Source organism: Pelophylax lessonae (assembly GCF_965119305.1).
Source record: "Pelophylax lessonae genome assembly, chromosome: 5".
NCBI classification, from domain to species: Eukaryota; Metazoa; Chordata; class Amphibia; order Anura; family Ranidae; genus Pelophylax; species Pelophylax lessonae.
The window spans coordinates 69,317,448-69,329,704 of NC_138772.1; the positions used below are offsets into that span (position 1 = coordinate 69,317,448).

At 44.9% G+C, this 12,257-nt stretch overlaps 1 protein-coding gene across 1 annotated transcript in view; it reads left to right on the forward strand.

Moving 5' to 3' along the window:
• MALRD1 (MAM and LDL receptor class A domain containing 1) overlaps positions 1-12,257 on the forward strand; it is a 558,112-nt gene that overhangs the window by 111,183 nt on the left and 434,672 nt on the right. The window contains exon 10 of the mRNA XM_082259425.1: positions 3,411-3,516. Coding sequence (XP_082115551.1) covers positions 3,411-3,516 — 106 coding nt within the window. The remainder of the gene's footprint in view (positions 1-3,410; positions 3,517-12,257) is intronic.

Genomic DNA, 12,257 nt, shown 5'->3' on the forward strand with positions numbered 1-12,257 from the left:
AGTGGGGTAAAAAATATCAAATAAAGAAAAAACAATATAGCATATACAAATGTGACACAAATCTTATTGTAATTGAATATTGTTAAAATGATCTTTCCTTTTCAATCTGCAGCTGTTGTACTTTTCTTTAAATGCAATGCAATATGGCTACCTGGAGGTGTTCTGTACACAGAATGTGTACTGACCACACCCCAGAAATATCATTTCCTGCTTATGTGAGTCCAATTTTCCCAGAAGTCTGCCTTAAGATACAAGTCAGATTTCTGGCATCCCCTGCAACAAAAATGTCATTTTTGGTTATGTACTCCTAATAGGAACATGTCTAAAGGGTTGCCGCCCCCCCCATCCATGCGTCTGCCCCCCTAATCTACATGCAGGTCGCCGGACGCATGGATTTCGATGTTTTTTTTTAAACACCTGATTAGAGCCAGAGGCTTTAAAGAAGTATGGGCTCGGGGCACAGAGCACTGCGTCCTGAGCCCACCCAGTTGTGTAGCAATAGCGAATGAATATTCACTACTGCCACACTGATTCTCCTCCCGGCCAATCAGGAAGCGGGTCCTGAGACCTGTCTCCAGATTGGCCGAAAGGAGAAGGCATGCTATTGGCCAAGAAGTGGGGAGGAGACGGCCTCCGAGAAGGGACATGAAGGAGCCTGAGGGGAGAAACAAGGTAAGTAAACTGGTAGGCAGGCGGGCGGGGGAGAGAGATGTGGTGGTGCAGGCTGGAGTGATATGGGAAGGAAGGTCCATCTGCCGCCCCCCCCCCCTGACTGATGGAGTACCAGCCGCCACTGGATGCAGGCCCAATAGCTTTCCTCATTAGAGCCCTGCAGCTGCCACAGCTGATAGATTATTATGAAACCACTCCCTTTGGAATCTGCAACAAAGTTTATTAAAATCCTTGCAATGTACAGAGATTACCTAGAGGGGAATGTTTTTTTCTCAACAAAAGTGGAGTTACGCTTTAAGTGAGTAAAAACTTACACAGGGCAGCTTTAACTGCCCCTGACAGCTGACCAAAGAGGTGAAGCATAGGTGACTATGTGTTGCTGGGTAAGGAAGAGGCTTAAGGAGAACCTGTTGTTTTGCTCTTAATAAGCAAAACACTAGTTTGCTTTAAAGGTCCCCATAAATATGTGCTTAAGGTAATAGATTGATGGCACTGGAAACACGGGTAGATGTAACTTAGTACATGAGATTGATTTTCATGGAAACTTTACTGATAGTGTTCCAGTGTGGCATATAGATAATATGTGGGCTGCTTCTGTACACAGAGGAACCCTTACAAAAAGTTCAGGAATATGAATGTAATTGTAGAGCACATACCCCCAACAGGTCCCGCTATTTGTCGCTAGATCTATTCCCTAGAAAGTGCAAGCAGTCAGGTACAAGGCAGCTTCCCAGTCTCTCTTCACAAGAACCAGACAGAGAGAGGTTGATTTACTAAAACTGGAGAGAGCAAAATCTGGTGCAGCTGTGCATAGAAACCAATCAGCTTCCAGGGTTTTTTTTGTCAAAGGTTAATTGAACAAGCTGAAGTTAGAAGCTGATTGACAATTACGCATAGCTGCACTAGATTTTGCACTCTCCAGTTTTAGTAAATCAACCCCAAAGTGTCTTTTTTTAGATGTATTGTTTGTTAAACTTGGATAGAGTGCTGGGTGAGCCTTGGAATACTCCAGAACTAGTGCAAAAGGTAATGAAGGACACTCTCTAACTGTACTGTCTCTTCAGGGTGCAGCCACCCTCTTGAAGTTAGTGACTAGGGAACTACAGCTCAGGGGACTCTATTGCAAAAGTAAGACCTGAACTGCAAAACTTAAATTAGCTTTCCCAAAGGTTGGCAAGGATTCTCTAGCATCTTTTCAGGCTTGTAGTCACTGTGCCGTGGGTACTTGAATGCTTTGCTGCAGTACCAACCAGCCTCTGTACTGTATGTCTTCAGGTCAGATCCTCTCTGGACTTCCTTCAACTGCTCTCAGGAGCTCTGAACGTGGATCCCCTAGCTTTAACTTGAGCTGGGACCCACATTGCCTCTTATAAACTTCAACTATGTGCCCCAGAGGGCCACAGCCCTCAGGCTGGGTCTTTTCCCACAGGACAAGAATCATGCTGTTCCAGGCCCCAGCCTATTTAAACACACCTCAGTCCCCCTACTGGACATTCTTCCCACCAGGGATTGGCTGAGACTGTATGAATATGCAAGTGAGGGTCTGCCTCTTCCACCCACTCAATTCAGGAACCTATCAGAAATCAGGGGAAAGCAGTCAAGCATGCAACCAGCAGAACCCAGAACAACCAAAAGCAATACAACTTCGCTCCGCTGGCTACTGAGAAGCAAATAACTAAATTTGCCTAAGTCTGTTAGAAACCTAGATAGGGGTGCTACATATCAATTGGACCATAAGATTGGAGCAGAAGACTGGATCAGAATACATAGGGATGTGTTGACAGTCTGTGGTTCCTTTGCACAACTATTCTTTCATCTTGGGTGAACAATTGATTGGATAGGGTAGAAATCCTGTGCAGATTGCTGTGAAAAGCAGCATTGGCAGCTTGTCCCCCCCCCCATTATTTTGCTCATAAAAGCAATCATGACACTTTTAAGGCTTCATGTACACATAGTCTACTGTGACTAATGGCCAGATCAAAATCGTGCCACAATTTTACTGCATTTTGCACCTAGCGGTCAAAACGTTCCTATCCTGAACGCAATTCTTCCATGTGCAGTAGAGGGAGGCTGAAGCTCCCCTAACCGCATCAGCTCCTATACTCTGCTAAGCCTATGTGTACATGGATACATTTTACGAAGTTGAGTTTAGGAGCTTTGACAAAACACAAAAAAATCCAAAAGCTCCTAAAACTGAGGTTTAGGCGCTGTAGGGTACATGAAGCCTAAGGGTGGCAACGGATGTATGAGGGTGATAGAACATGCATGCTCAGATATTTATGGGCAGCTTTAGAGATTATTTCTATACTTTCTCAAGGCCAGTAACTATTGAAGCGTTCAGCATGACAGCCAAACATTTGGCATTTTCAAAGAAAGTCTACATATTTTTCTCATGACTGTTTCTCTATGAGTTTATAATAGATCTATTCCTTACAATGTGTCTTGAGCTTGAGGCTGCCACGGCCACGAGGTGGAATGCTAACCAATATATGATCACAACACGAATACCACTATGAGCTTCTTTAATGAAAGTTTGTACGTGAAACTTGGAAAAGAGCTTTGACCTAGCGCAGTTCAGTTCAAGGCTTGTATCTTGATAAACAGCATAAAAGTTTAATGGCGTGTAGAAACTGATCAATTACTCTACAACTTTCAAAGGCATTAAAAACACACATTGGCTGCCCTACATGTAACATGTCTTAAATAGCTGTTTATTTATTTATGTCTTGCTGTATTAGGTCACTTCATGTTTATTCAGAAAAAGAACAGCAACTTTTCACAGATTGCGGAGTTACGGAGCCCCAAGTTCAGCCAGGCAGCGGCAGGCTGTTCCCTGACCTTCTGGTGAGAAACACTTTCATCCTTTTCATTCATGTGACGATCACATTTTCTGTTTTGCATGCTGTGCTTCCTATCAGTTCACAGAGACAGATAAGTTATTATAATTTTCTTCATTATTTCATATGATCATTTCTATGCAAGAATTTTCATTTGAAAGCCAAAAATATTGCTCATTTCTAGAATCTTCAAGCTGCATTTTCTCCTAAATCGTTAGTTATTTTATCTCAAAAAGTGTTACCAGTAGTGATGAGCCGAACACCCCCCGATTCGGTATGCACCAGAACACCGGGAATAGAGGAAAAGTTTGTTCGAACAAACGAACCCCATTGAAGTCTATGGGACTCGAACCTCAAAAATCAAATGGCCTCATTTTGAAGGCTTAAATGCAAGTTATTGCCCCAAAAAAGTGTATGGGGGTCTGGGTCCTGACCTGGGGAACATGTAGCAATGATTTACTGATTTTAATGAGGCTTAAAGTGAAACTATAAAAATGAAAAATTCCTTCAAATATCATGCCTGGGGGGTCCCCTGAATGTGCCTGTAAAGTAGTGCATCTCTACGATGTATGTAGCCCGCTGCAGCAATACTGATATTTCTACAGTAAAAAAATGTCATATACAAATATCCTTCCAATTTCAAATCGCATGTACTTGTCATACGGGTGCATAAAAATTTGGCCTTGTTTCTTGGTGGTGCCTGAACAGCGTAACCAAGGCCTCACAGTTACTCTTGCTGGGTAGAGGAACAGGACCTGCTGGTAACAATTCCATACAAATTTGAAATTGCATGTGCTATACAAGTGCCACAAATTGGGACTTTGCCGTAGGTGGTGCCTGAACACCGTAACCAGGGCCTCGCAGTTACTCTTGCTGGGTGCAGGAAGGGGACCTACTGGTAAGAATTCCATACAAATTTGAAATTGCATGTGCTATACAAGTGCCAAAAATTGGGCCTTTGCCGTAGGTGGTGTCTGAACACTGTAACCAATGCCTCGCAGTTACTCTTGCTGGGTGCAGGAAGGGGACCTGCAGTTAAGAATTGCATACAAATTTGAAATTACATGTGCTATACAAGTGCCAAAAATTGGGCCTTTGCCGTAGGTGGTGCCTGAACACTGTAACCAATGCCTCGCGGTTACTCTTGCTGGGTGCAGGAAGGGGACCTGCTGGTAAGAATTCCATACAAATTTGAAATTACATGTGCTATACAAGTGCCAAAAATTGGGCCTTTGCCGTAGGTGGTGCCTGAACACCGTAACCAAGGCCTCACAGTTACTCTTGCTGGTTGCAAGAACGGGACCTGCTGGTAAGAATTCCATGCAAATTTGAAATTGCATGTAATACACTGGTGCCAAAAATTGGGCCTTTGGTGCTGGTGGTGCCTGAACACCGTAAACCCTCACAGTTAGCAGGGCACAGGGACAGGGCCTGCTGTTAAAAATGACATACAACATTTCAATTGTATGCACCTGTCATACAAGTGCAGAAAAATTAGGCCTTCGGGGTTGTTAGTGACCTAAACCAAAAACATTGTTGGAAGCTAGCAGAATAAAGGTAGAGGAATAGGATAGGCAGCATATGCAGTCTTCAAGGGATGGCAGACCCCTAGCAAATTCAATCAGTTAAATCAGCATCAGGGGCCTGATAGCTCTTGCTGATCCAGGACTGGTTCATTTTGATAAAAGTCAGCTGGTCAACAGAATCTGTGGATAGACGCACGCTTTTGTCCGTCACAAAACCTCCAGCAGCACTGAACGTCCGTTCGGAAAGCGCGCTGGAAGCAGGACAGGCCAGTAGCTCTATTGCATATTGAGCAAGTTCTGGCCAGTGGTCCATCCTCAAGACCCAGTAAGCCAGTGGATGCTCAGCTGGAAAGGTCTCCAAGTCAGCTCTTGCGCCTAGATAATCATGCACCATATGATGGAGACGCTGCCGATGGTTTCTTAAACCTAACAGCTCTGGGTGCTGTTGAGGAAAAAAAACAGTTTAAAGGCATTGGTCAGCCGGCCGCATGCTCCACCAATCCTCCTTTGGCTGAACGATGCCTCAGAAACACGTCCGTAGAATGTTGACCTCCCAGTGTCTAGAAAGACGGTACACAAATTTTTTTTCAAGGCTTCCTCAAGATTTTACATCCTCTGCTCCCTCTGCGAAGGCAGGATGAGCTCTGCAACTTTACTCTTGTAACGTGGATCAAGAAGGTTTGCCAACCAGTAATTATCCCTCTCCTTGATGGCACGAATCCTCGGGTCCTTTAGCAGGCTTTGCATCATCAGGGAGCCCATGCAATGTAAGTTGGAGGAGGCATGAGCTTCTGAGTCCTCTAGGTCACTAAGGATGACATTGTCAGCAGGAGCAACCTCTCCCCAACCACGTACAACTCCTGTGGTTTCTGGGGAATCAAAACCATCCCTTGAAGACTGCTGTATGCTATACTATTCCTCTACATCCATGCTGCCAAAATCCTCATCCTCCTCCTCCTCTTCCTCCTGTGTGTTTTGAGGCCCTGCAGGAATGATATCTGCATAAAGGGGGCCGTGTGAGGAAAGGAAGTCCTCCTCTTCCTGCCGTTGTTCTGCCTCAAGTGCCCTGTCCATGATTCTACACAGCGTGTGCTCCAGCAGGTAGACTGGCGGGATAGCGTCACATTCTCCTGTACCATGCCCGCAGCACTGCATCTCCTGTGCCATGCCTGTACATACTGTGCCATGCCTGTACATACTGTGCCATGCCTATACCTACTGTGCCATGCCTGTACATACTGTGCCATGCCTGTACATACTGTGCCATGCCTGTAACATCACCTGTGCTATGCCTATACCATCACCTGTGCCATGCCTATACTATCATCTGTGCCATGCCTGTATCATGCCTGTACCATGACCTGTGCCATGCCTGTACCATCACCTGTGCCATGACCTGTGCCATGCCCTACCATGACCTGTGCCATGCCTATACCATGACCTGCGCTATCTCCTGTACCATGCCCGCAGCCCCTGTTTTGTGTCTCGTGGTGGTCCAGTTGGGTCCAGTAGCTGCTGCATTTACCACCCTAGGCTTACATAGTTACATAGTTAGTGAGGTTGAAAAAAGACATCAGTCCATCCAGTTCAACCTATGATGTGTGTGTGTGTTTGCTTTTAGCCGTACATTGTATACCCCTGTATGTTGTGGTCTTTAAGGTGTCCATCTAACAGTTTTTTGAAACTATCAATGCTCCCTGCTGATACGACTGCTTGTGGAAGAGAATTCCACATCCTTACCGCTCTTACAGTGAAGAGCCCCTTACGCACTTTAAGGTTAAACCGCCTTTCCTCTAGTTTTAGTGAGTGGCCACGAGTCTTATTGTATCTCCTTTCTCTGAATAGTTTGTTCCTTATGCTCGGGTCGCCAGTACAGTATTTGTACATTGATATCATATCCCCCCTCAATCGTCTCTTCTCCAGAGAGAATAAGTTCAGGGCTTGTAGTCTTTCTTCATAGCTGATGTCCTCCATCCCCCTAATTATTTTTGTTGCCCTTCTCTGGACTTTCTCCAGTTCCAGCACATCCTTTCTGAGGACCGGTGCCCAGAACTGGACAGCATACTCCAGATGTGGCCGGACCAGAGTCTTGTAGAGCGGGAGAATAATCTCTTTATTTCTGGAGTGAATCCCCTTTTTTATACATCCCAGTATTCTGTTGGCTTTGCTTGCTGCGGCCTGGCATTGCATGCCACTGCCAAGCCTGTTGTCTACCAGTACCCCTAAGTCCTTTTCCATCCTAGACTCACCCAGAGGTTCCCCCCCTAGCGAGTAGCTTGCTTTCTGGTTTCTGGCCCCCAAGTGCATTACTTTACACTTTTCAACATTAAATCTCATCTGCCATGTAGTTGCCCACTCCGTTATTTTGTTCAGGTCCGCTTGCAAGGTTTCCACATCCTGCATAGAAGATATTGGCAAGCCTAATTTAGTATCATCCGCAAATACTGAGATTGTACTAGATATCCCCTCCTCTAGATCATTTATGAATAAATTAAACAGGATTGGTCCCAGGACAGAACCCTGGGGGACCCCACTTTCCACACCCGCCCAATCCGAGTACTCCCCATTAATCACCACCCTCTGTACTCTCCCCTGGAGCCAGTTCTCTATCCAGGTACTCACCTTATGGTCCATACCTATCTTCCTTAGTTTGTACAGTAAGCGTTTGTGGGGAACGGTGTCGAAGGCCTTTGCAAAGTCCAGATACACCACATCCACAGGCTTACCTTTATCTAGGTGGCAGCTCACTTCATCATAGAAGGTTAATAGATTGGTTTGGCACGAACGATTTTTCATGAATCCGTGCTGATTAATACTTATAATACCGTTTTCATTACTAAAGTCTTGTATGTGGTCCCTTAACATCCCCTCCAATATTTTGCAGACTACAGATGTTAGGCTGATCGGCCTATAGTTACCCGGGATATATCTCGGCCCCTTTTTAAATATTGGTACCACGTTGGCTTTTTTCCAATCAGCTGGCACCATACCCGTCTGTAAACTATCCTTAAAGATCAAGAATAATGGTCTGGCAATCACCTGGCTGAGCTCTTTAAGAACCCTCGGGTGCAAGCCATCCGGTCCCGGGGATTTATTTATGTTAAGCTTCTCTAGTTTAGCTCTAAGTCTATCTTCTGTTAGCCATGGCGGCACTTCCTGAGGTGTATTATTTAGTTCGGCCTTACAAGCTGGGTTCGTGTAGACCCCCGATTCCTTTGTGAAGACTGAAGAAAAGAAATTATTTAACACTTCCGCCTTTTCTCTGTCCTCAGTGGCCATTTTTCCTTTATCATCTTTTATGGGGCCAATGTGTTCTGGCCTCGCTTTCTTACTGTTTATATACTTAAAGAACTTCTTGGGGTTCTTTTTACTCTCCTCCGCTATATGTCTCTCGTGTTTTATTTTAGCCGCCCTGATTTCATCTTTACATTTCTTATTACACTCTTTATAATGCTTAAATGCTGCCACTGACCCCTCAGTCTTGTATTTTTTGAAGGCCTTTTCTTTAGCTCTAATATACATTTTTATGTTGGAGTTTAGCCACCCAGGGATTAGTTTTGTTCTTTTAAATTTATTTCCCAGTGGAATGCACTGGCCCACCCCCTTGTTAAGTATGCTCTTGAAGCACTCCCATTTTTCCTCCGTGTTCTTTGTTCCCAGGGTTCTATCCCATTTTATATTTTCTAGCAGTGAGCGCAGTTTAGGGAAATTGGCTCTTTTGAAATTCAGCGTCTTAATATTACCCTTGTGTTTCCTATTACTGTAATTAATACTGAAACCAATTGACCTATGGTCACTGCTCCCTAAGTTTTCCCGTATTTCTATATCCGTGAGCAGGTCTGCATTGTTGGTAATCAGTAGGTCAAGTACCGCATTGTTTCTTGTTGGTGCATTCACCATCTGACCCATGAAATTGTCCTGCAAAATATTTAGGAACTGCCTAGCCTTGGCTGAGTGCGCGGTTCCTTCTGCCCAGTCTATATCCGGATAATTAAAGTCCCCCATTATAATGACATTTCCCATCCTTGCTGCCAATCCTATCTGTAACATGAGGTCCGCCTCCCCCTCCTCACTCTGGTTGGGGGGCCTATAGCATACGCCCAATATTACCTTCCCCACCGTGCCTTCCCTTTGAAGCTCTACCCATAGGGATTCTGCCTCGTCCATAGCTCCATTATTAATATCATCCCTCATATTTACCTGTATACTGTTCTTAATATACAGACATACCCCTCCCCCTTTTTTACCCTCTCTATCCCTGCGATAAAGGGAATACCCCTGAATGGTCGCCATCCAATCATGAGAGCTGTCGAACCAAGTCTCAGTTATCCCCACAAAATCTAAGTCCTCCTCAAACATCAGCAGCTCTAGCTCTCCCATCTTGTTGGCCAGGCTTCTGGCATTGGTATACAAGCCTCGTAATTTAGATCGGTTACATTTATCCTCATTTGATGTTTTTAGGCTGCTCTCTTGATTTTTCCCCGTACCCACCCTGGGTTTAGGAGCTCCGAACACCCTACCGCTAATGCCCCCATTTCTGCCCTCTGAATCTTGCTTTCCACTGGCTAATTCTACATCTGTACCCTCCCCCCCATTCCCTAGTTTAAAAGCCTCTCTAACTTTTTGGCCATCCTCGCACCCAGTACGGCTGCACCCACCCCATTTAGGTGCAATCCGTCCCTACCAAAGAGCCGGTGACCGACTGAGAAGTCGGCCCAGTTCTCCAGGAACCCGAAACCCTCCTTACTACACCAGCTTATACTCGAGTCAATAAGTTTTCCCACTTTTTTGTGGTAAAATTAGGGGCCCCGGCTTATATTCGGGTTTACTTATACTCGAGTATATACGGTACTCTCGCCCTGCCTCAATCGCATGCCTATCCCTGTCTCATTGCCCGCACAATGACACTACACGCTGCGGCTATGCGAGCAGCCTTTATGTAGTGTGGGGCGTGTACTTGACCCCTGAGCCCTGATTGGCTAAAGGCAGCCTGCCTTTAGTCCAATCATGACAGAGATCATTTGATTGGCCAAAGCATGAGGTCAGGGTGCATGCTTTGGCCAATCACTTAAGGAGCTGCAGTGCATTATAGGAAACTCAAATTTCCCACGAAGAAGCACATTTGTTCATCATTTGACGAATGATCGAATTAGCGATGTTCGAGTCTAACTTAACTTCGACTCGAATTCAAAGCTCATTCCTAGTTACCAGTCTAGTGGGAAGCAAATCTACCATTACATTGTTCTCTTTTGTTTCCAAAATATGTCATCTTTTACTTTTAAATGGTTATTTTGATACTCATCTACACTATATTACCAAAAGTATTGGGATGCCTGCCTTTACACACACATGACATCCCAGTCTTAGTCCGTAGGGTTCAGTATTGAGTTGGCCCACCCTTTGCAGCTATAACAGCTTCAACTCTTCTGGGAAGGCTGTCCACAAGGTTTAGAAGTGTATCTATGGGAATGTTTGACCATTCTTCCAGAAGTGCATTTGTGAGCTCAGGCACTGATGTTGGACAAGAAGGCCTGTCTCACAGTCTGCACTCTAATTAATCCTGAAGGTGTTCTATCTGGTTGAGGTCAGGACCAGTCAAGCTCCTCCATCCCAAACTCGCTCATCCATGTCTTCATGGACCTTGCTTTGTACACTGGTCCAAATCATTTGGTGGATGGGGGATTATGGTTTAGGGTTGTTCTTCGGGGGTTGGGCTTGGCCCTTTAGTTCCAGTGAAGGGAACTCTTAAGGCGTCAGCATACCAAGACATTTTGGACAATTTCATACTCCCAACTTTGTGGGAACAATTTTGGGTTGGTCTCTTTCTGTTCCAACATGACTGCACACCAGTACACAAAGCAAGGTCCATAAAGATATGGATGAGTGAGTTTGGGAGGGAGGAACTTGACTGGCCTGCACAGAGTCTTGACATCAACCCTATAGAACATCTTTGGGATGAATTAGAGCGCAGACTGCGAGCCAGACCTTCTCGTCCACATCAGAGCCTGATTTCTCAAATGCTCTTCTGAAAAAATGGTCAAACATTCCCATAGACACACTCCTAAATCTTATAGACAGCCTTCCCAGAAGAGTTGAAGCTGTTATAGCTGCAAAGGGTGGGCCAACTCAATATTGAACCCTACGGACAAAAGTGTAATATACACATTAAGACCACTGAGAGGTAAAGTGAATATCTCGTTACAGTGAAAATAGGTGGGATATATTAGGTAGCCATGAAACAAGTTCTTCATGAAGTTGAAAGCAATTCAATTGAACAAGCATAAATATTTGAATGTGTAGGCAGGTGCAGGCTGCGCTCAACTGCAGCAGAATTGCAGAGCGAGAGCAAGTCAAGAGGAACTTAGTTTACCTTTGGTTTCCTGGGTCATGGGGGCAGCTATATGATGGATGCCAGCACCCCATGTGACTCTGGCGGCCATCTTGGGTCAGACAGAGTCTATTTAGAACTCTGGCTCCCGGGCTTAGTGCACATTTTGCATGTGGCTAGAGTAATGACCCTCTCCCGTCTGTCAGGGACAGTGCTTAGTGTCAGGAAGAGGTTCCCTACGAGTAGGAAAAGTGCAGGGACTTGCCATTCTTTCTAGGAGCATCCCCACTATGGTACAGAACGGCCAGGTTGCATTCCACCCTTCGAGACAGAAGCTGTCAGCACCCGGAGACCTAATGCTACTACTCATCACTGTTGCATCCTGTAGGTGCTCCCAGTCAGGTTGCCTTGCTATCAGGCTTGTGTGTTGGTAAACTTCAATTTCAATGCACTTCTGTTCTCTGCATCTGGACTCCAAGTGTTCTCTGCCACCACACCACGATGTACCTACCCATGAGTGACTTTGTCAAAAGCCAAATTGTAATGTCTAAATGAAGATAAATGCTGGGTCTGGTGCTGCTAGATGTTACTACTTACTATGACAACATGCTAATGGAATCTAATTAATGATGTAATCACAAGTGTGTGTGACCCTCAGAAAATAACTGCTACACCTGACCAATTACAAGGTGTGATATCAGCCATACCATATCTGAGGTATGAAAATACATGAAAACATTTTTTTTCCTTACTGTTTCCTAGTAATTGGGGAGGAAGCAGCTCATTTTAAATTTTATATTTTATCTTCTCCTAAACCATTCCCACTACATTGTGCGGAACTTTATTTTTATTATCCTGTGTAATGGCTAAATGACTGAGTCAGAGTATCTCCAA